The 24,270-nt window shown below is 42.0% G+C and overlaps 1 protein-coding gene across 2 annotated transcripts in view; it reads right to left on the bottom strand.

The window, feature by feature from the left end:
- Positions 1-23,927, bottom strand: part of LOC146623518 (lamin-A-like) — a 39,674-nt gene extending 15,747 nt beyond the window's left edge. Inside the window, exons 1-3 of one of the 2 annotated variants that reach the window (XM_085366696.1) lie at positions 23,861-23,927; positions 17,896-18,110; positions 16,048-16,427 (exon numbers count right to left, since the gene is read on the bottom strand). In XM_085366696.1, coding sequence (XP_085222822.1) covers positions 16,048-16,382 — 335 coding nt within the window. In that variant the 5' untranslated portion in view covers positions 16,383-16,427; positions 17,896-18,110; positions 23,861-23,927. Of the gene's footprint in view, positions 1-16,047; positions 16,428-17,895; positions 18,111-18,296; positions 18,738-23,860 lie in introns of those variants that run through there. The other variant, XM_085366697.1, reaches the window with a different exon arrangement.
- Between the last annotated feature and the right edge of the window lie 343 nt (positions 23,928-24,270).

Genomic DNA, 24,270 nt, shown 5'->3' with positions numbered 1-24,270 from the left:
GTAATCCGATTGCTGCTGAGATACTTCAGTGTGAAGCAAAGTGGTGGAGTGAAAAAACATACAGACACTCACGAGAATCCCTAATGGCTTGGGAAAACCCACTTATTTAATTACTTTATAGCAGCTTCTGTACTGTGCAACGCTTTGAGGGACTAAACCAAAAACTCACAATAGGATCGCATTCAATAACGGTTTTATTAAATGAGTATTGTCAGTGGCTTTGAACAGGGAGGTGCAAAGGTGCACATTTGTCTGCAAAACTGCAACTACTACTAATTTACTCACATTTCTCTGAACGTAAAAACTTCGAGCACAATTTCAGCTTTAAATAGGCAAAAAAGGCACGCATGTGAGGTAAAGAACGTTTGAGCCGTTTGCACTCTAACTTCACTTCCTATTATATGAACTACAAAAGAAAAAGGAACTAAGTAATTATTTTACTATAAGTCAGGAACATTAGGACGCAGGATTAAATGGCACGACTGACTCATCCCGACTACAGTTATTATAGTCAAACTCTAATCTACGTATTACAATTAGATGAAGTTAAGTGAAACAAAGAAATATATAAATAAATAAATTACATTAAATAAATAGAATGATTTTATGAACTACAAAAGGAAATTTCTTTAGTTTTAGTCTTTGTTAGTTTTGCTAAATTTTTCAAAGCGACCTGTATAAGCAGGTTCTCATGGATTCATCCCTGCTTATAAATACTGATTTGAGTGCATTATAACATCAATTCTGAACTTTTTACATTTTGCATCTGCAGAAAAATGAAAACAATTCTATGTAGAATTTTTAAAAATGCCAAAATTTCCACTGACATGAATGAAAAGTACAACTAAAAACATTTTTAATGGTAAAAACTGAACTAAAATGAGAAAACCCATCTGGGAAATTAAGTAAAAAGAAACTGAAGTGAAAATAAAAATTGCAAATTAAATACACTCCAATAACTTTGCTCCTGGGAGGTAAGATTGGCACCTTGACTATAAGCAATTTTTTAAACTGAGAAGTTCTGACACACAAAAAAAAACGAAAATATTGCAAAAGCTATTTTTCCCCCTGATGTAATCACAAAATCAAAATCACAAACTGGAATCAGAAGATTACTGCATTACAAAACGCATCTCAATGATGCGCTTCTCTGACTGGGACCTCTCCAGGATGCTGTTGCTGGATGTCTGCTAAAACAGCCAGCGGTGCCTGTGGAGGATGGAACAGCATTGGAAAACCTCATCTGTGTGGCTTTGTGGAGTTTAAGTCTTCTGCAATGCAAAAATTGCAAACATGACAGAGTACGTGCATCTGTGGACCCAACGTCTGTATATACGACCTCAGTGTGTGCTAATGTGAAATGTGCATGCCGGTCCCTCCACGTTCATGTGCGATCTGTCGTGTGTGCTCTTCATGCAGCCGTTTGCTCAGAATTACAGGTTCATATATAAATTAGACAGCAAACACATAAATATTCAATCTCTGAAGACTCAAATTGTTCTCAGGACACATGTGGAGAAACTCAGCAGTTATTTTTAAGAAACTTATAATTAATATTTACAACATCATCAGCAGGGGAATAAGCAAGGTGGTACTGATCTAACAGCTGAGCAAACAAATGCAGATTCGATTAAAATTAAAAGTTTTATATTCTGCAGAGAAAAAACAATTAGATCAAAAACTGAATTTTGTCAAGCTTTCTTCTTGTCTCTAGACAGTAAAACACTTCTTTTTATTTTATTCCACACATTAATACCTACAGCCTAAAGAAGAAGGGAAAAACATAAAATCGTAAAAAAAAAAAAAATGGTATTGTTTACGTTTCAGCTCTTTGGAGGAATTTCATTACACATGATTTAAAACTGGCACATGCTGAGGCACAGAGACAAAATGGGAGCTTTTCAGTGGAGTTGGTGTGAGATGGGGGAGAGTAGGAGATGGTGGTGTGAAATGGAAATACAAAAAAAAGACTGAGACAACAAGAAAAAGAGAAAGAGGGGGAATAATGGAGACAAGAAATCTGAGGAGGAGAAGGAGGAGGAGGAATGTGTTGGCTCCGCTCCGAGCCTCGAGGATGACTCACAGCTATCTTTGTCCACCCCAGTAACAAGAAACGAACTCCGCCTCACGGAGTGAAAGAGAGAAAAAAGCCCGCCGTGTCTCTCCCTCCTCCCCTGTTTTGCTATGCCGTTGCCATGGCAACCAAGGCCTTGTCGTCAGGCCTGCTAGCGTGCACATTTCCAGCACGCTGTGGACGCAGTGGAATAAAAAGGTGTAGAGTTTTCTGTGCAGATTTTCAACACACCTCAGGACTTTGAGTGTGGTGCTTTGTTGCGTGCAGCCCCGAAGGAAAGTCTAACCTTCTATTCCTACAAGCTATGAAGGAAAAATGACTGTGACCAGAGCCAGAAAAGAGGCTATGCAAAGACCTTTATGAGGCCTATAAATCTGGAACTTAAATTTAGACATTTTATAGAAGAAACACATTTAAGTATGGAAAGAATTTGGTTTTTGTGGCGCAGTGCGCAAGATACAGCACAAGCAGTGTTTCTGTGTGTCGCTTGCAATTACTAAAAGAAGGCAGAAAGCTCAGGGACCAGAAACTAAAGCCAAAGCAGAACCTGCAGTACCTCCAACAGCCACTTGAGGCTGCTCTGGAGATTTTAATTTTTTTTTAAATTAACAAATTATAACCCAGCTGGGGTTAGTCAGGCATTATTATGGTTGTGAGAGTTAGCTGTCTGCTAGGCTTCAAGTCGCACTTGTACTTCTGATGTCCTTTAAAGCGCTGCTAAAACAACTTTTTGGCTTTTAATTTGGCTCCTTCGGCAGTTGGTGGGTGAGCACCAGGTAACAAAGCTAACACTTTTTATTCTATCTTTTATTTACAGTTTGTAGTGTGTAGTAAATAAAAGCTAATGCAAGTTACCCATGTGTGCAGAATGTGCTGTTTTAAGAGACAAAATATTTGAGACTGTACAACGTCATTGTCTAATCTCTCCATGAACTGAGCCGCCTTTGTTTTTCCTTCTTTGCAGTGATCTGGCAGCCTGGATCATTTTCCTGGCTGCACACAATCAGATTAAAAGGTTGGGGGCCTCCTCATGCAACCCTTTCATCCATCCATACTGACAGTTCTGAATTTGTGGTTTCTGTAGTATTGGAAAAATTTAACAAAACAAAAAAAAAATCCATAACATCCGTTTCCAGAAAGTCTGGCTTTCATCTGCTGGTAGCACACTCTGTGTGTGTTCATGTTTAAATTAATGACACAAAATCAAATGGTTACTAAACTCTAAAAACAAGATTTTTTAATGTTATTTTTCTGTCATTTGTGCTGAAGAAAAAAAATATCCACAAGCCCTCCAAATTCCTCGCAGGAAACCTGGCCAACATATTGCTTCTATGTAAAGTAGCTGCAGAGGCTTTAGACAGCAGCGTGCACACACCGACAGCTGGGAGCTGCTCACTACGACTGCAGTGTTTACAGGAGCAGCTCCCCTGCAGGAGTAGGGGCTTCAGCGCTTTGCACACGTGCACATCAGAGGCTGCAGGAGGAAACCCACTGAGGTTTTCCCTGTTTAAACCGCCAACTTATGCAAGTGTCCACCAAACTATATGGTATGCTGCTATATAAACACAGACACACCCCCTTCTGCAAAGCTTGCTACGGTCTGTGTGGGTGGGGTTTCCTGATGACTCACTGCTCAAACACAGAGGAGAAATTGGGGGGCAGGAGGAGGGGGATCTTCCACATTCCCTATAGGCCATCTAAAATGTTCCCTTTTCCTTTTATAGCCCAGTGTTTCCTTTTTCCAGCTTCACCACGTTTAGTTTAGCAATTCACAAAGCCACTTTATGTGGAGAGCACTGTGGGGAAAAGGTGACTAAGAGGAAGGTTGGTGAATAATGAGGCACCAGGAAAACATGCCAGAGTACAGCATGATCCTCTGCTAATGGCCTTTAAAATAAAAACGCTTTTTATTATAGCGCCTGTATCCAAATGTGCTTTTGGTTATGACTTACTTTCAGAAGTCAAATGTTAAAATAGCAACAAATAAAAATAAATAAATTGTTTTGTTCAAACAAAATTTAACTGCATAAATTATTCTCCAAAGGCGACTTACTCATCACAACAACCAGCTGAATCCCGGCCAAAGTCAAATCATTTGAAGTTTCCCGCATCACTGAGGAAACAGTTTCTCGGTTATCCAGCACAAAACAACACGCAGGTAAAAATCGAAATAAAGCCCGATTTCTGCCTTTAGCAGACATCAAAGAGTTGTTTTCATTTCTAGTCTTGTGCACAATAACTTAAAGTGTAGAAACGGTAATTACAGTAAATCCACACACATTTAAGAAGCTGGAATCTATAATTACAAATAATCCATCAACCCATAAACAATTTCATTCTTCTGCCTTACGTCTCTCACTGACTGTCATGATGGCGGCCGTCCTGGATGTGAAGCAGTGTGTGTGAAACCGCATCCTGTACTCATCCTTAAAATAAATCAAAACCTTAAATATTTTGCTCATTTAAATGAACTACAGATCAGCAGAAATGCTGTGGTGGCCGTTACGCGCGTCCCTGAAATGCCCAGCCCAGACATGACATGAACTGCTGAGGTAACCACAATGAGCTGAACCACAATCACATAACATCAGATATGGTAAAAATGGCAACAATGCGAACACAGCACCTATCATTTACTGCCACTCATCTGCCACTCTGTGGCACTAAAACTATGTGGTGCTACACCTAAATGAAAAATGCACCAGTGCAACCAATGTAAAAAGTTAGGACTGGAGGCCTGATTTATTATACGCTTTTAAAACACGCACTAATTGTGGACATGTAAATGCAACTTTGAACAGGTTTGGCGTGTGTGAGGAACCAGACGGTGTTCTGACACGTTCACACGTATAGCAGAAGAGTTTCCCTGCAGGCTCTGAGATGATATCAGATACGACGGTTGTTGAAGAGAACCTCGAGTGTGGCCTGTGAAACAACAAAGAAAAACTCTGCAGCCTTCAGCCTGATGGTTCGAGTCAGCTCTGCAGCATTTTGTGAAACTTTCTATTGCTGCATTTTTCAGTGAAACAGGCTGGTACTTGACTGTTTCCTGTGTCTCTTCTGGGATGAAGAACACAATGACAGGGATTGTGTGTGTGCGCGTGTGGGATAAATCAGCAGAAACCGTCAACAATGCGGCCTTTGCCAGAGACCGCCCGTTCGCATCCACATGTGGCAGATGGAAACAGAGCTTTTAGTGTTTGCTTTTTCACAGCAAAGCAAATGGTGACCATGGCTAATCGGCTTCAGAGCCAAGAGACGTTCTCTCGTATCAAACTCGGTTTTGTTTGAGCTGTCACCAAAGCAAAATTTGCACGTGGAAATGAGTTCCACGCACTCGCTTTGTCTGATTCGTGCCTGCAGAAATTTGCATTCGCTAAAGCTCAAACACACCATCAGTCAACAAATGAAGAAAGAGAGCGGAGTCCCGCCCGTCGACAGAGCCTGTTAGAAAGTCTGTGTGTGAGACCGCAGACACCAAAGAGCACATGAAACGCCTCTTGTTCCCCTTTGCACGATTAGTACATGACTCATCAGTGGGTGAGTCAGATGCTGGTCGCTGCTCTTTGTGTCAGCTTTTACGCTAACTCTTCACTGGTGTTGAATCAGAACAACTCACACGATAAAGAGCAACGCTGGTACACGACTGCCTCTTCTGCCCCTTGCTTTCAGGGGTTTTTGCAGCCATCATTAAACAAAAAGCTAAATAGATCTTAAGATAAGATTACGAAGAAGCGTTCATGTTCTTTACTATTCAGCGCTTCCTGTTAATCAGACCTGTTAGACGTGTGAATTCCAAGTAAAAAAAAAATTAATAAAATCACAGCAGTCCTCCTTCATTAGCTTGCAGGCATTCTGACAACAGGTTAAAGTGCTTTGACTAAACAAGACTATCCTGCTGCTTCACAAGACTTCTTGCAACAAGTCGATCAAACACTTTATTGCATCCAGCCCGAACTGTGCGACAGTTATCATCCGGCTGAGTCCCATTTTAAGTAAAAAGAAAAAAGTCTCAGCCTCATATAGGCATCAAGTTGTAACAGCAGGCTGTTTCTAGTTGCTTCTCCAGCTGCACTGACTTACAACGAAAACGCCAGAAACAGCTATCGTTAGCTTTGAGCTAAATAAAACCCATGTGGACTTAATGAGTCAGGGTTCTGTAGCTTGTGCTAGCGTTTAAGCGGGTAAAAAAAGAAAGAATTTATTCTTGGAGTAAAACCAAGTTGAGGTTGTGGGACGAGTCTAGCGACTGGGTGCTCTCACGCAAAACAGTAAGAGGCTGGTACCGTCGGAGAGGAAACACAGGAGCGCTCGCTGTGAGTGTGCAACAGATCAAAGTGACAGAAAAGGAAGAAAAGGCGGGTTTGCTTCAGGAAGACTCAAGTAGTGCCAGGTGAGCTCTAAAAAACAACTCTGCTTCCAGTAATTGTGTAAACTCTGATGCTAGCAAGCCACACCCATGTGCCACAAGTTACAAAACACAAACCAAAACATGCAAACTATTTCCCAGTTTGCCAGAATCGTGTTTGTAAAAAAAAAAATTTAACGGCCACTTCTGTCACACGCAACAATGCAAAAGCAGTTCACACATACGGAACACAATTAATGATACTTTTAAATGAAACTGGGCAGCTTCTTGAACAATAAGAGCACTGCAAGCTAAGATAAACAAAATCAAGATGGCAAAGCTTGGCTTCCAGTCAGTCCTGAGTCCTAATAAACAAACGCAGCAGTTAATGCAGAACATATGAGCCTGATAGTTGAACGAGATCCCTCACAAACTCAGTGCCCTGCTTAGATTATACAGCACAACTGCTCCAATTTATGTCAGAGAAAATGAGATTTTACAGGTCTGGAAACTGAAGCATTGTTACATAAGTAACCAGGTGGGAATGGAACTGTGCAGGATGAAGAGCGGCCACTCAGTCTACGTCCCAACGGGAAAGTCTTTGGGCAGAGAGAGAAAGCGAGCTAGAGACACAAAGACACAGAGAGAGAGCGAGAGACTCTTTGGTGTCCCACCATCTTAAAGCGATTTAGCCTGTCCATGTGCGAGTGACTCATCGAGGGTTTGGCTGCCTCTGCAGGCTCTGTGGAAACTTTCATTCTATAAACATCACTAAAACACACAGAGTACGACAGCCTGCCAAAATCTCAGTTTGGTACCAAGTTCTGGTCCACTGAAGTCCAAGGCCGAGTCTCTCATTACTCGCACACCAATAAAGCCAGCAGAGAGCTGTGTAGAGCGCCGTTCAGCACATTTACAGGCCTACTGCATCTGTTTTCCATCACAAAGTATTCTGCGAGGGCCCGAGAGAACAAAACACCACCAGCACTCACAAGCTTCATCTGCAGAATATCTGCATCAGAAAAAATGCAAATTTTCAAGAAGTTTGTCACTTTTCTGATCTATGCGATTACACATTTATGGGATTTTCCTACTTCTCAAATGAAAAGTTATGAAGCTTCATATCAGGGATTTGGGAGACTAATGATTTCACTGCTAAAGCATAAAATATGGTTTTGTCAAAGTCGCTGGCACTGCGTAGCTGTCCCTTCACTTCAGCCCACAACACACTAGACTTGGCAGTACTGGGATGCTCATAAATACTCGTCAGCATCACGTTTAAATGCAGGACAAAAGGGTAATGTTGTAACAGGCCGTATTTGAAACCAAACCAAGATCTTTCCGCAAAGAAACCATTCAGTTTTTAGTGCCTCGACCAAATCAGACTGAGTCAAAAAAAGCAAAACAGGAAGTGTGGCTGTAAACAACCACACCTACAAACTCTACTCGGGGCTCTTTAAGCCTCTAAAGGTGACTTATTATGCTCATTTCCAGCGACGTGTTTTCACTCTTCTGCTTTGCATCATTCACAGTTCAAACTAATCGTGTTTATCATTATACTTGGTGCAGGTCCTGAGCCAAGCCGTTTTAGCTCTCTTCCCCTTTTAAGGGCATGCTTCCTTTATACCAACCTTCTTCTGATTGGCTGCCCCTCACAAATACAAGATCTGAAACGTAAGAGTGAAGCTAATGTGCTCTGTGTCTAATATGACCACATCAGAGATATCCCATCTCTGCTGAAACGGAGTGTTTCGATTATTTCTGGCTCAGCGTTACTCACACATACACTGAGCTCATTATTTGACACTTTGGTCAGCATGTCTATACACCAGTGTAACAGTCAACATGACAGAAACACAAAGGATCCCAAGTTTTCTTTTTCCAATTTATGAAAAAAAAAAACAACAAAAAAAAAAAACACTTTAGATTAATCAATAAGGGAAAGTGTAAATTATTGGCAGAGCTGACGTTTCTCCTGCTTTTTATGTGCAACTTTTCCCTGAGTGTGTAAATATGACAGAGCTGAATATAGACTTTAAATGTTTACAGCTAAATATAAAAAGCAAGTCAAACACACAGGATTAACCATAGTTTAAAGTATTCTTGATTAATCAAACTAAAAAATAAAAACACAAATCTCTTAATCTAAAGCAAGTAAAATGAATCAAAAGCTACTCCTGCTGTTTGAAGTCAGCTTAAATGGAAATGCCCCTCAACGACTACGTCTCTTTAGGACAGCTCAGGTATAAATGAGTTATGACTCTCGGGCATTTTTGGGGCGTCTTCAGAGCTGTGACACAGCGACACAAAGAGCTGCATGATCCAATTTACATCCCTGCTGGAAGACACCCAAAATCCTGGACTGCTCTCCGAGCTCTTATCTGCCCGGCATGACTCAGTGTGACAGACGATTGTCCGCTGTCACGTAATACAAGCTGAGATCATCACGAGGGAACGCAGGGCTTCCCCTCGAGGCAGCCAGAAGAACAGAGGAGGATGTGATCAAACGACATGAGAAAAGATATCGAGCAGTGAAATCTGCTGCGGGTGCTGGATGGTGGTCCGCTGCCCGCTTCTGGCCTTAATACAGCGGAAAACCTTTCATATTTTTTTTGAAAAAAAGGTTTCTGGAGAGATGGATTTGAGAATTAAATGCATTTATATTCTTTTATATGACGAGTTAAAATGTCTGCTGTAACAAAAGGTCCACTGATGCACTGATTACTGAAGCTCATGATGGAGATGGTTTGTAATGGCAGCTGCGATGGTGTAATGGTGATGCACTCAATTATGAATGAAGAGGTCAGACCTCGTGCTTCTCTCTTTGTGTCCAGACACATTCGAGAACTCCAAAATGGGTTTTTCCCGAAATTTAAATAGTGACATGAGCATCAAACCCTTTTAAAAAATAAAATAATCCTGCTCTAACCTAATAACAGCACATTAATGGCATTCATTATTAACTAGTCTCCATAATCAGTCTTTAAGAGGTTGGGAGGGGAATTTTGGGTCTTATTATAATTTTCAATTTTATCCTTTGTCTTTTGGTAAAAGCCCAGTTTTAAATTACTGCAAACAGAAATGTTTAAAGCATTTGATGGTTTTTGTTTTGGGGTTTTTTATATTACACTGTGCATTTTCAAACCTTTCAAACATTTTTCTTAGCTGAACATTTTAGAGATTGCAAGGAACATTGAGAAAATATATATAGAGAAAAATCAGCCGCAACATCCACATTTTTAATATTTAAATCATTTAAAGTAACGATAATAAAGAAAATATAGTAAAGATGAAAGAAATAAAAGAACTTTCTGTATTTTTGAAAGGATTTGTCATTTTTCTTAATTTTTATTTTGAGAATAAAGTCAAAAATGTTGAGAAAGGAAAACTGCTGTGTTCAACACATCACCGACTGGCTTCATTCTCTACTTGTTAATGAAAAATATGATTTAATGATGATTTTTTTTTTTTTTTTTTTTATTAGGTTTGACTATAAAATCAAAATAAAACTTATTCTCCACATTTAATTCTTAGAATCAAATAAAAAAAATACATCTTCCACCGCACGAGCCTCCTGACAGGCTCCTGCTCATTCAGCAAACCAATAGCTTAATGATGGTGTTTCAAGCAGACAACTAAAGAAATTAAAGGCCCTGAAAGGCTGAATGATCTGGAACAGATGCTCTTTTCCATTTTAGGAAGGAACTTTTCCAGCAAACATTTTATCTCAACAAAGCTGACAGGAGCAGCTTGAATGGATCCTCCTGTTACACATCATCACCCATTAATAGAGCGGATGTATAACACGTTACCTTAGCGACAGGTTTAGAATTTACCCCGAGATAAATATAGAAACTTTACTCACGCGAACTCAAGCTGTGACTAATATTAGACGGCTTCCTATGACGTCCGATACTTGAGCGGGCTCCCCCTTTCACTTCTCGTTTTCTCCTCACAGGAGAGAGTTTGGTCAGATATTGAAAAGCTTCTGTTTATCACACTGTTGTTGCTCAGGGTGCTGGCATGTACTGTGCAGCTATGTGACATGTTGCACAGGGGGAAACAACAGCGCCGGACTGCAGTAAATACAGCTTTGAATCTAAATGAAGCGTAACAAGGAAATTTAGTTTATCAGAAAATAAACAAACGCCTAAAACTGACCATAAACATAACAAATGTCTGAAACATGCGCAAGTCATAGTTCATAATACAGTAGGCAAATTGTAAAAGAAAGTATTCACAGTTGAGGAAATGGGATGTGTGATGTGATAAGTGCATTTCCTGCAGTGCAGTCTGATAGCCGTTCTGTCATAGTTGCGCTCAACATTGCACATCAGTCCATGAATGCAGTGTTAGTGCATCTGCTGCATCTTTGTATTGTACTGCCTTTCAGTCTGCAGCTGCTCCTAGACATGCTCAGCCACGTCTGCTACAGTATATTTAATTGATTTTTGTACCGTTTCAACAGACTGCAGAAGAAAAAAAGAAGTCTGAGTGCTTCATCAGTGTCTGCCACATCTTCACGCACATCGTTCAGACAGGTGGGGCAAACTCCTCCATGGAAAATCCCTGCTTTGTGTCTGATCCTGAAAAAGGACTTAGCTATTTACTTTCAAATGCTGCACTGGTGTCTGAGCAGCTCAAAGTTGAGTGTTTTAAAACGTCTGTTAAAAATGGCTGCTGGTTATGCTGGCATAATGCTACAGCTACAATCACAACACTCAAGCCTGTGCATGCAGAGTCAGTGCATTTATTTATTATTTTTTCTAGTTTAATTTCTTTCCTCCACACTTGGATTTACTTTTCATTTCCATTTCACTCCACACTAAAACCAAAGGACACGCCCAGAGATCCTGTGTTAATGCTATTACCGGTATGTTGGGACAATATTAGGTGGTGTTTCTTTAGTGTCGTGGCCGATGGGTGAATATAAACCTTACATCATTACAGTTGACAGTATTTAAAGTTGTTTCCATATAAACACTGAAAAATGGTTTTGTTGGCTGTAATAACTTCTCCTGCTCTTACAGCAATACAGGAGAAGAGCCTTCGTATTGTGGTGAGTAATCATTAGTAAATATGAGCTTTATATGAGGTTTCATTCACTTAAGTTTAAATCCACAGTACAAAATTCCCTCTGTGTTTTCCTGCAGCAGACCAAAGACCTGACGCTTCAACTTAACTCAGAGCCTTCTGCTGTTCAGTGTTAAAACACAATTCCAGTGTTTGTCTTGTCAGTTTCCACTTGAATGGCATTCTGAAGCAATCTTTTAATGGATAATCGAAGTTCAAGGGGATAATCGTGGATATCTAACCTCAGGGTCGATGACTGTATTTTGTTGCCCCTGTGAAACACTTTGTACTGTGGATTTTGAGAGGTCGTCTATAAATAAAGAGCTTATTATATAAATGCTTAGATTAGTGTAGTTTGCATAGCAGCACAAAGCTAAAATAAAACGTAATATGATGACCAATAATTCCTTTATCAGCCTGGTTAAGGATTAAAAATGACCCTGCAATAACACCCTCATACAAACAGCTAGACTTTAGACTCTACGTGAGACAACGCAGGCGCAGTGCTCCAAGTATTCAATGAAAAAGACCTTGACAGTAACGTGTCTCCTCTTTAGTGTAGCTTTGCCTGGTTTTCAAACCTGAGCCATTTCAAGTGGCTCCAGGCTTTAAGTTTAGACCTGTTTTAAAATTTCCCTCACACCTGCTTTTCACCACAATTTTAAATTATATATGAGAGAGGTTGTCGTTCTGACCCCTTGTTGCTTCGCTTCAGGGGATGAAAGCATGTGTCCCCTGCGGTTGTTCTGCATACAAAGGCGTGTGTGTGTCTGCCTTTGGGCTGAACAGGCGTGTCCTGTCAGCCGAACTGCACTGAAGGCTCCACCTGTTGCTGTGTCATGTTTGGCAGCAACAAGCAAGGACACCAGCGAAAAGTCAACACATTGTGAGACTTAACAGCCGCATGTTCGTTCTGCTGCTGCTGTCGCCGCCTGACGCTCAGCCCAGCAGCGTCACAGCAGCCCGTCGGTGTGTATTAATAAAGCCGACTTCCCGTCACAGAGAGTCCACTCAGCCCATTCCAGAGGCCTTGAAAAAAGGCTCTGAGTCACAACCCCGTCACACAGCCGAGCCAAGGCTCCCACAGCACCATGGAAACCAAACAGCAAACACGCCACTTAAAGTCTAGCAGATAAAGGCAGCTCAAGCCGGACTGAGTGACTCCAGCACACATGCATCAAAAGAATCTGCCTCCTTAGGAAAGTAAAACTGCTGTGGGAGCCGTGGTTGCTCCTGCAGGCAAGAAGCACCGTGATAAGACTGCTGAATGCAATATGTATTAAGCTGATGAGCTTAGGACCACTCAAAGAAAGGTAAGCCACACTAAAGACGCATTTCTCGCAGAGTTATGGATCTTATATTACCGCTGCTGTGGAGGTTAGCCGATTGATTTGTGTGCTTATTTTTCCTTTTAGCAGGATTTTTTAAAAACTTAAGAAGGGACTTGTGTGAAACGTTTCAACAGGACCCAGCCGAGACCTGATGTGCTCCCAAACTTTGGGAGTTTATATGGAACTGGATTCAGAAAAACTTGCATTTGTAAACATATTTCTACAAACATACATCAAATAAAAATAAGGGAAAAAAGGGAGACACACATCAGAAAATCATTGATGTAGATATTCTACTAGACTCAAGGACACCAGTCACGCATGGTGTGGAGGAAACTTTCAGCCTTGTTCTTGTTTCTCTTTGCAGTGAGCCGGCAGCTCAGGCCACACCCACAGTCACACTGTTTCATAGTTCAGATCAGTGTTGGTCAAGTTACTTGGAAAAAGTAATCCCGTTACTTTACTGATTACTTATTTTCAAAAGTAATTAGTTACTTTTTAAAAACATGATTTACAACCTGAATAGCTGATAAAGCGATAGATCTTTCAGCCCAATTCTACTTCTGCATAATCCATCATACAAAATGTAATCAAGTTTAGCGGTTTTTCGCTGTAAAAAGAAGTTTTCTTCTCATGAAGTGAACAACGGACGCTAATGTTTTTGTCACTTTTTATGGACTCAAACTCAAAGTAAGGTCAGTACTTCCACGCTTTAAACACTGCAGCTCATACTCTCTCCCGCAATCGATATATGATCCATTGTTGATCTGCACACAGCTGTTGCTACGAACGTCGCACTCGCTTACGTCACTGTCATGAGACACTCTCGCAAAGAAAAAAAAACAAAAAAAAAAACAACCCCCACGGCTTTAGTAACACAGTAATGCAACGTGCTTACAGGAAAGTAACAGTAATCCAATTACCATTTTTTACAATAGTAATCCCTTACTTTACTCGTTACTTGAAAAAAGTAATCGGATTACAGTAACACGTTACTGCCCATCTCTGGTTCAGATGCAATAAAACGTCAAGTCTTTGAAAAGGAAGCAATTAGCAACTAATCAGATCAAAGGAGTCATTAAATTTGTGGTCACACACACACACACACGTGAAAACGCAGCTACTTTATTCCTGAAAAAATGATTTTGGTTTGAGGAACAATCAGGAAACAAAGTGCTGACTGTAAAGAATTAGAGTGCAGCGAGTCGGTATTTTGCATTTTCTCTTTCTCTAACATGAACTTTGCTGCCAACACATTCCTGGGCAGCACTGCTGGCCGAGTCTGATCTGCCGACAGACTCCCCCAACATCTGAAGACGCGCAGACATTCAGTAAGGCACCGAGTCGGAAATTTTGTGGACTCGGGGCGACTTACAGGGGGAAAAAATCTGCTCACAATCCTAATAGCTCCTCAGCTAGCTGAAGCTGTTAGAGCTGCTTGATAATGTGGCCTCGGCTCCAACACTCCTCCAATAACACCAGCCTGCATGCCAAGCTACACACAGGGTTTCCTCTAAATGTTGTTTTCAAATAATGAATGCAGCGTCAACCACCTACTGTAATGGAACCGTTTCCATTCCGCTTCCTAACCTCATTTAGATGTAGTGACGAATGCTGTAGCCTAGCTTGATTAGTATCTGGGAACAAGCAGCCATGGATACCGTTTGCTCAATGCATCATTGTAAATATGACACAATGCTAAATAATATACCAATATGTACAGAAAACTCTTCATTTTAGTACAGAGTTGTGTAAGTTTTGAAATAATGACTCCCTCTCATGTGCCTCACAGTGGTTTGGTTCATTGTCCACCATTCCTCCTGTGCTTTGAAAGTTTCAAATAAAGGATGAATGACAGACATGCGTGTTCTTCACTTCCACCACGCAACAGAATTTAACAAAACAGAACAAAAACAGTAAAATTAGACTGCATTTTCATTCAATTTCATGCTTCAGTACGAACTCAATTCACAAATGCCAAAACTCTAAAGTCTTTATGCACCTGTGCAAAGTAATCTCGCCGTGTGTAAAGCTGTGAGTCGACATTCTGTCACGGGGACAGTGATTCCAGCTCAGCAGAGCAGGCTGTGTTCAGCCTGTTTGCCTGGAGGTGTGTCCTTTCCTTCAACGGGGACTGAAGTGACATGACTGCACCTGAAAACTGACAAACTCAGGAATGACATTTACAACCCTGATGTTGGATCTGGCTGCACATCTCACACCGCATTCCACAGACGACAGGGTGTTGCACCTCCTCAGCTGTTCATGCAACACAGGGTGTGAATTCAAAGTATTGCAGCACAAAAGGTAAAATCACAGCAGCTGCATCCACACGTTCACATCACATTCACTGTAGTTTAACCAGCTGCTACGAGACACACCGACAGGGTTTGAAGACATATTTTAAAAGAAGACAAACCTGCGCTGGCTGACGCTCAGCAGTAACAACGCCAGGGAATCCTTAACGCGTCCCCATATAACAATCTGATTCATCGTTTTTTACAGCGCCACAAAGTAAAAATTGCTGACCTATAATCTGAAAAGCATCATTCTTATGCAGCAGGAGGAATACGAGAACATATCAAAGTTACTGTGGAATCACTTGGCAGAAAGTCAGGGAATTCCCCCACACAGATCCCACACAACGGCAGATAAACGTTACATCATCAGTGTGCTGCTGCTTGAAAGATTTATGGATCATTCCCAGTGGTTCCCCTGACTCTGAAGCAAAACTGCATCAGTGTTTGTTTTCATCTGTCCTCTGAAGAGAAATGACACATGCACAAAATCATCAGTGTGTGCTTCTGATATGTTAACTTATTTACACATGAAATCAGTTACAGTGTAGTTTACATCCACAATGTGATGTCAGTACAATAGCAACTGTCTGATAAATGGGTGTAGCTATCCCGACCAGCTGGTTTTTGAACATTTGTTTTGAAGGTTGCATTTTAGCATTTATTTTTGGTCCTTCTTGGATCTGACTAACAAGGACTCTGCATGCTCAGATGTTAGTAACAAAGTAGGCATTTATTCCCACAACAAGCGTGATGCTGTATCAAATAGGACTTAAAATCAGCGACTGGGAACATAAACAACAGGGAAAAAAGTGAGGGCATGTTCTCATAGACTTCTATACAACTGGACCAATTCTTGAAACCAGGGCAGTCGCCCCCTCCTGGCTATTAGGAAGAAAGTCCACGCCCATTTGCTCTTCTTACCTGGCTTTGAGCTCTTTGTGCTCCTCCTTGATCTTGCTGAGCTCCAGCTGCAGGCGTGCTCGCTCCTTGGCCACCTGGTCGAGAGTCTTGCGGGCATCCGCCAGCTCCGTCTCATAGGCCGTCTTGATGCCCGACAGATCACGGGTGACCGAGGACTCAGACTCGCTGATGCGCAACCGCAGCCCGGCGTTCTCCGACTCCAAGGAGCGCACCTTGTCGATGTACACGGCCAGCCGGTCGTTGAGGTTGCACAGCTCCTCCTTCTCCTGCAGCCTGGTGATGCGGGCCGGAGAGACGGCGCTGCGGCTGGTGCGTTTTTGGCTCGGGGTTTCCATGGTAATAATGGCTCAGCAAGAGACGCAGATGGGGTGAGTCACTGGCTGTGGGAGAGGAGGAAGACTTAATGAGAAGAGTATCAAGGTTGCCTTCCACAGAAACACACTGCACTGATTTAATGGCTGAATCACAAGTTAAACTTTAACTGAGGTGAAAGCGAAGAAAGGCTCCAGTCTTGCACCACAGTGATTCTTATCTGTCCGCCTCCAGTCCTCCGTCTGCTCACAGATTTGTTTTATTAACTCGTTTTGATTTTTTTGGGAAGCATATGCTAAAAAAGATAATGCTGAACTTATCACAGCTACCTTTTCACTTGTTTCCTGCTCCCTTTTACATTCATGTCGATATTTCCAAAACAAACTAACCCACTGTGATAACCTCACCGTCCGCTCTGCTTCAGCTACATTAAACTGCTGTAGGTGCTGTTAAACCACTTTACGCAGCTTGCTCAACACATTTCCCACAAAGACCAACCCACATACCTTTTGCAAGGCTGTAAACACTCTCATAATTACAGTGAAAATATGCAGTTGTAACCAGGGACACTAAAACAAGGCATTACCATGCTGCTCTGCCATCCACAGAGACTCTGGTAAAAAATGCTTTTATTTGTTTAGAGATCAGAATGTTCAGTGGTGATCATTTTGCCCACAGCCACTAGCAACAGCGCTCAATATAATTCCAAAGTGTTGACTCATAATCTAAACGATTGCTGCAGGATGCCCTGATATGGACAAGTATCCATCCTAATATGAGGAGTGTTACATCGAAACCTTAAAAGCTTCAGAGCTTACAGTTCACTGGAAAAGTATACAAAATGAATTAAAATAAAAATGCATGGAAGCAAGCCACACCCACACACAAATAAATACATACATATATAAGAGAATTTTACAAACGAAACACGCAAAGGGAGAAGCTCTACAAATCAAATTATGAGGCTTTGACGAAACTTCTCAACGAGACTTATCAGCACTGTTATCAGTAACTGTGGCCAAACAGGTGAGACTGAAAACTACTCTACTTGTCAGCAGTTGCTCCACTCACAGCCTAACAAGCCTGTCCCACCAAATGGCGGGAATGGGCTCTCCAGATTGGAGTGGGTGGACACACCAAACTCTTCCATCCATCCTCTCTCGCTCATTACCAAAAGTGCACGCGAGAACATGCACGTGGGTGGGATGCATGCACACGCCCACAGGAGCACACACTTACGAGTACTCTCTCTGGACTGACTTTGAATAAATGAAGCATCATTTCAGCTTCCAAAAGCAGCTCCTGAGCATTAACAGGTGCTGTCTGATGTTCAGCTCTTCAGCCACTGAAACGAGCTACAACTTTGACAAAGTTATGCCTCAGAAAAGGAAAATGAAAGCAGCTTTCAGCTGACTGAACGAGTTTAACCAGCTCAAAATGACAAGTATACTAGAAGCACAGACAGCAGCAGTGTCAGTGAGACATAAAGAAAAAGCCTCACAGGAGACAAACATGAGGAAACTCTCTGAAGCTTACCTTAGCTGTGTGAGAGCCTTTTGACTGCAGCCTGCTGAAGGGTGTAAAAGTGCGAGCACAGGATCTTTCTGGAAGTTTATCTGCTGGTTTCAGTGCCTCAGATGATCGCAGTCCCAGATCTGTTGAAGAATGCTGTCTGCTGGTGGGTGTGTGCTCCTTTGGCTCGTGCCCTGGACTGCTTTCGTAGCCGAAGCTCACTGCACATGTACCTACCGCTGAAGAGGGAGACGGGGCGGGAGCACAAGAGAGAAGAGGGTGGGGTAGCGAGGAGGAGTCAGGCTAGGACAGACTGTGTGTGTGTGCATGCAGAAAGCAGCTGCTGAGCTTTATCTCGCTCTGCACTGGCCCTATCTTTTCCTTTCTCTTTTCCCCTCACACTGAGCCCTCGCAGACACACTGACCTCAGCAGTTGGTGCAAGTGGTCTGTCAATAAAACGCTGCGACACTGATGATACCGAGCAGCTCCCAGGTGGGTGAAAGTGTGTGAATGTGCGGATTACACCCTGCTCCTCCCTGCTGATTTGAAGAACACATTCTTTCAAGCTGAAAGGCCAAAGACATGAATGAAGAATTCCAGTTCCATCAAGAAATCCTGCTGCAGAACGACGCAGAGGTGACCTTGAGCCCTTGTAACGCACCATAAACACAGGCAATGAAACTAATCCAGAGTACATGCATATGATTCATCACCTTTGTCCACAGTTCTCGTTTTACCCATGGCAGAAAAATAGCCTTTCAGCAAGGTTATCCAAAGGATTAAAGGAGGAAAACGTCCAGGGAATTCTCATATTATAACCCCAGATGATAAGAGAATAATTCCCAAAAGGCATCTTGACAAGCTAAAAGTCTGACACTCAATCCGGAGCTCATCTGGACTTATATTTGTTTCGGCGGGGTGGAGTTAATGGTACCACAGGTCCAATCAAGCTCTGATATTTTCTGTGTGTCTCTGTGGGTGCACACATCTTCTCACCATGGAAATAAACGTTTGTCCATTCATGTGTGCGTCTGTGTATGCGCATGTGGTTAGACGGGGGCAAGACAGCACCTCTGTTTTTGGGCATGGGGCAGGTCCAGTAGCTAAGGGAGTATCCCGGCTACAGCGCGGCCTTCCAGTGGAAAGCAGCCGTCAGAGTCTGAGTCACACGTCCCTGCTACAAACAGCTCACATTTTTAGCCCTTCTTTCCTTTAACCCTTTTTCTTTCTCTTTCTCTTCATCATCATCATCATGTCCACATTTCAAGTTTTTCAGCTCTCATGTTTCCATGGAAGTCACACAAAGATAGGAATGCATGGTTGGCAGCCCAGATAGCTTTTCAGTAAGACTCTTTTCTCAAGGGCACAAACAATAATAGCATTTCTCATTTAAAATGCCATCACATGGAAACATGATGACAGCAAAGCACCCCGAAGCAGAAAAAAGGTCCTAACTGGAATTTCTTTTCACCATACCAGAACAAATCTGGAGATGGGTGACTGATAAGCACTTACAATTTCAAAATCTTACAAAATTCTCAGCTTGTTAATACTTGAAAACAAACCTAATGTTTTCTAAGTGAAAGTTCACATGTAGCAATTTCATCAACTTCTTTTCAGCGTCTATGAGCAAGTCAAAAATAACTGTGTAATGTGCTCCTTTGCACATGTGCAGGTACCAGCACTGGATCAGATTTAACCCCGTGTGTGTGTGAACAAGCCTCAAAACTCATTAATGGTACAGCGGACATTGTTAAATATCTTATTTATGGGGCTATGAGTTAATTTCTTAAGTAAATGTGGTGTCAGGACATTTAGGAGAATTTTTAATGTATGAAGAAAAAAAATACATGACTCACTTAGCAGTTAATTGTACTCACAGACCACCCTGAAGTCTGAGCCCCATCTCTGGTAATTTTAGCTTTTTATCTATTTCAGTTATGTCACAGTAATTAAGTGCCTCCATCTTACATATACAGTCTATGTAATACAAACAGATGACACTATTCTTTTATAAATGTGGTTTGGACAAACCATCATGTTTACGCCCAGTAAAGCACACCCAAAGCATTTAAGCCTTCATCCCCTCAGCCGCTGACTGGTGCACAGTTTGATTCCCAGATGCATTCATCAAGTCCAAAAACAGGAGCTAGCATGACAGACCGGGATGCAACTCAGCAGCCAAAACAAGTACAGAACAATATGTTATCAGTCAGCTTTCCCCCCCAGACTTTACTCACTCGCGCTCTCCTTTTCTACCCTCACCGCATTCCATGCAGGCGCACACACAAAGACAGAAAGAAACCCACAAGGCATGCCGTCCCATTGTGCAATCCTGACATTATATTTCCCCATCCTGAGCTACTGACTTACTGCTCTGCTAGGAGAAAAGAGCAGCAATGAAGAAGAATTTGAACCAGAGAAAATCTGGCATGGGAACGAAAGGAAAGCTACTAGATCGTTTTCATTCCTGTTCCTCCAACTGAGGAACGCATAAAACATGCACAGCAGTACACACTAATGCTTCCTGGGGTTTTTTTTAATCGCACTACCTGCGGAGCACGTCTTGGATTGTGCACGTTTAAGATAATGAAAAATAACCACACATATTTTATATTGTTTGTTTTTTTAGCCAAAAATCCCTCACCCAGAAAATATCCTTGACTGTACGCTTCATTTTCATAACCTGGTTACATCATTTTGAAGCTGAAAGTTTGCATTTTCAGGGACATGTTTGCTACATTTTACAGCATTTTGATTGAAATACTTGAAAATTGTACAAAGCACCTGTGCTTGTAAAATTCTAGCATTTATTAGCACGTTAAGGCTAATTGGCAACTATACGCACCCACACAGTCTAGGATGCACCTCAGTAACTGAGCTTGCTGACTCGGCTGATGACGCTACATTTGTTTTTAAATGTGGTCAAACCACATTTGGACACATTAAAAAGAAAACGAAGACAAATTCTCACTCAGTGCTTTAAGGACCAGCATGTCACATCATCGTGTCCATCTTTTACATACAGTCTGACGTCATCTCTGCTGCTTAAGAGATCATTGTTCATCTTCCTATTTTTGCCTGAATCATTAACAGAAGACTGGTGCCTAATGTTTCTATCCAGCGTAGACGAGCCTGGAAATAGAATAATATTTATCTAAATTCATTTTTTCAAATCTTTTAAGGCAAAGCTGAACGTTAGTTTGACATTTTGTTTACAACTACAGTGCAACATCAGCGTCATGTCAAACAGTTGTTTCTTTATGAGCCTCTGTTTTGCTTAGCGTGCAAATTATCTGAAAGCCTTCAGTCTTATGTAAATTCGCCTCGTGATTTTTCACAGTGTGCTGGAGATGTGAAAAAAATATTGCCGAGACGGGAAACACGATGCGCCATCTCTGATGAGGGAGTATTCTAAACAGATAGAAACCACCAGGAAGATCAAAAGCTTGACTCATTATTTCAATCAGCAACATGAGGAAGTAAAACTCCACCGGGGAAACTGCAGATGACACACAAGTCGCTTGGAGGCTGAATAATCCTCAACTACTGCAGACTTAACAACCTGATGTCTACAATGGACATTTCTGTCACCGTGGGAACAACAACAACAGAAAATCTTGCTATGGAGTCACATGTGTTTCCACCAACAGCTTTACAACAGTGTCTCCTGTTACCAGCAGAATTAGTCCCATACTTCACTGTTCTTACAGTACAGATGTACCATCATTTCATTAATTTTATGTTCTACACTTTTAACAACGTAGAACACATAAATCGTTCTTTTAGTTAAGCTGATGTAAACGTAATCAGACGTACTTAAATAATCACATGCCTGCATGTACAGTAAACTACGAGGGCCATGATCCCCTCCATCCTCCTGCCACGAAAGATCCCATTGTAACATGGTTTCAATGAAAAAAGTGCACGTTCATGATGCAGCAGAAAAAGCATCTGTATGTTCACTGAAAACAGATTCAAATTCAGTCAGACAAATGAAAGAGCTGTTTTCAATATACACTGCCTTCTTGTCGCTCTGTATATTCATCATGAAATGTGCACAGAAGTGTTTCCACAACAGTGTTTTCAGCATTTTATCCTGAATTTGTTCTCTGTTACCAGTGTTTCTCCTACAATGAGTCCAGCCTGCTCCACTCTGTGTAGAAAGAAGGACTCGTTTAAAATACAGCCGGGCTTGTTGGACTGCCTCTCAACTCAAGGTTTCACCATCTCATTTAGCTTCCAAACGCTTATCCCAACCTCAAATATAACCCTAAAATGAAGCGTTAAGCCTCAAACAGGTGTTTGAATGGATGTGGAAAAACGAGAGCTGGACAAAAAGTTGTCAGTTTTACAATATGTAATCTCTCTCACGGTCTAAGACTTAAACTGGCTCTCACAAAGATGACAGAACAAGTTTCTATTTAATTTCACGGAGGAATGATTCTCAAGAAAGCTGCAACACACTCCCTGTGCTGCACAGCCACAAAAACAAGTCCGCGCACACACACTCGCTCTCACAAACACAATATATCTTTTTAGCTGTCTGCTTTTCAAAATAGCCTCTTTGCGACTGCCTGTGTGAGTCATTCAGGAAAAATCTGTAAATTATAGCTGTAACAAAATGTCCTGGATTAAACTCTCTCCAAACAGACTGTGCAATGAGCTGCTTCTAAAATAGAGTTGATATTTGTCTCTGACAAGCCGTCTTTTTAAAAATCAGGAATCGGCCCAAACACAATATCACACATCATGAAGACCCTGCAGAGCCTCATCCTGGACCAGTTCACCTGCCGACCCTGAGTTGGAGTTGACTGAGGTCTTCATCCCCCCCTTCCTCTTCAGCCTCTACATTGCAGACTTCAGCTACATCTTCAGCAGTCTCCTGAACTCTGCAGCAGTGTTACGTATCAGAAGCAAGGAGCACGGGGCTGTGGTGGGTAACTGTAATACATAGTACAACCAGAACAGTCTTCAGCTGTTTGTGGACATTAAGAGAATTACAGCTCTATTGGCACCGTTTCCATGTGCAGACACCGGAGGCTTACAAGTACTCTGTGTTCATCCTGATGCAGAGAATGGCACAGGAACTCATTCCTGCCAGGAGCCATCAAACGTTACAACTACCCACTATGACATCTGGACTGTTTAGACTCGCCATATCTTGTGTTTATTGTCTGTAGTATCATTAAACTTTGGAGTATTTATTTTAACTTACTGTACCTTGAATGTGGCCCTTTTTAAACGTATTTTCATATATGTTGCTTACATTTTTCTAGCTTCATATTTTACATCATATTGATATTTTCATTTATCCCTCCACCTCACCCACACACCGTGATTAATAAAGTATTCTGATTCTGACTGATTTCACAGCGTGGATTTCTTTGGGATTTCCCCGGTTCACGTCGAGAAACAAATAACAAAACTGAACAATCGATATTGACTTCGGTTACCGGTAAACCTGTGTGGCTTCTGTTTTCTGAGCATCAGTATGAGTGCAGATTTTCCGGAAGTCCCGGGTGATCAACAGGTTCAGGAAAACTCAAACCAGGACAGCTGACACAAACCTCACATTTATTCCTATTTTCTGGAGTATGATGTCATCATTGGGCGAAGCGGGTGTCGCGCACCGCTCTGCTGCCGCGTGATTGGCTGATTCTAATGTGGTTTCTAACAAAGCGCTCACTCGGTGTACATGCATGCTTTCGTCACGAGTTATGAGGACGCTCTCACTCTGTGCCTCTCCGGCGCCCCCTGCTACCACTTAGTACAATGACATAAATAGAACCCCACAGCCTTCCACTGAAGTCATTCACAAGCACAGCACATCCACGCCATCCACTGGCTGACACACTGAATGGAAACTGTCAGCATGGGTCACGGAGTTCATGCACTGATTGAACTCTCTGCCTGCTCCCTGTTAGAAACTATAAGAAGCAGAATAAATGCATTTCCAGCTGAAACACATTCAGCTCTCCGTCCTACCTTCGTCTTCTTCTGCCTTTTCTTCTGCAGCGCTTTAAAACGCGTCTCCTGTCTCTGCGCTCACGGGTGACCTTTCCAAATGTCGCCAGTCCCAGTTAATCGCGATATCATCCGCTGGGACGCGTTTCCTTTGAACAAATCGGAGAGCCGCGGAGCTCCGAGTCGAGTCGACCCGGGCCAGCAGCCACCTGCAGATCCACACACTTGATTAGGCTGCCAATCTCCGCTAATTACAATGCAGCCTGCAGGCGCCACCTGGCGACCATGATTAACGCTTCGGTAGTGGCAGTATTTTTAGCTGGTGAGGGCTTCAATCGAGCGAGGAATGTTTGGAGAAAATAAACCACATGTGTGTAAGGGGTGACTAATACTGGGGGTACGGAACAGGGGTGTGTCCAGAGGGCCGGCAT

The sequence above is a fragment of the Diplotaxodon limnothrissa genome, linkage group LG11, assembly GCF_057381915.1.
Source record: "Diplotaxodon limnothrissa isolate DT_005_m linkage group LG11, D_limnothrissa_male_GT1.1, whole genome shotgun sequence".
NCBI classification, from domain to species: Eukaryota; Metazoa; Chordata; class Actinopteri; order Cichliformes; family Cichlidae; genus Diplotaxodon; species Diplotaxodon limnothrissa.
This window is presented reverse-complemented; position numbering and strand designations above follow the sequence as displayed.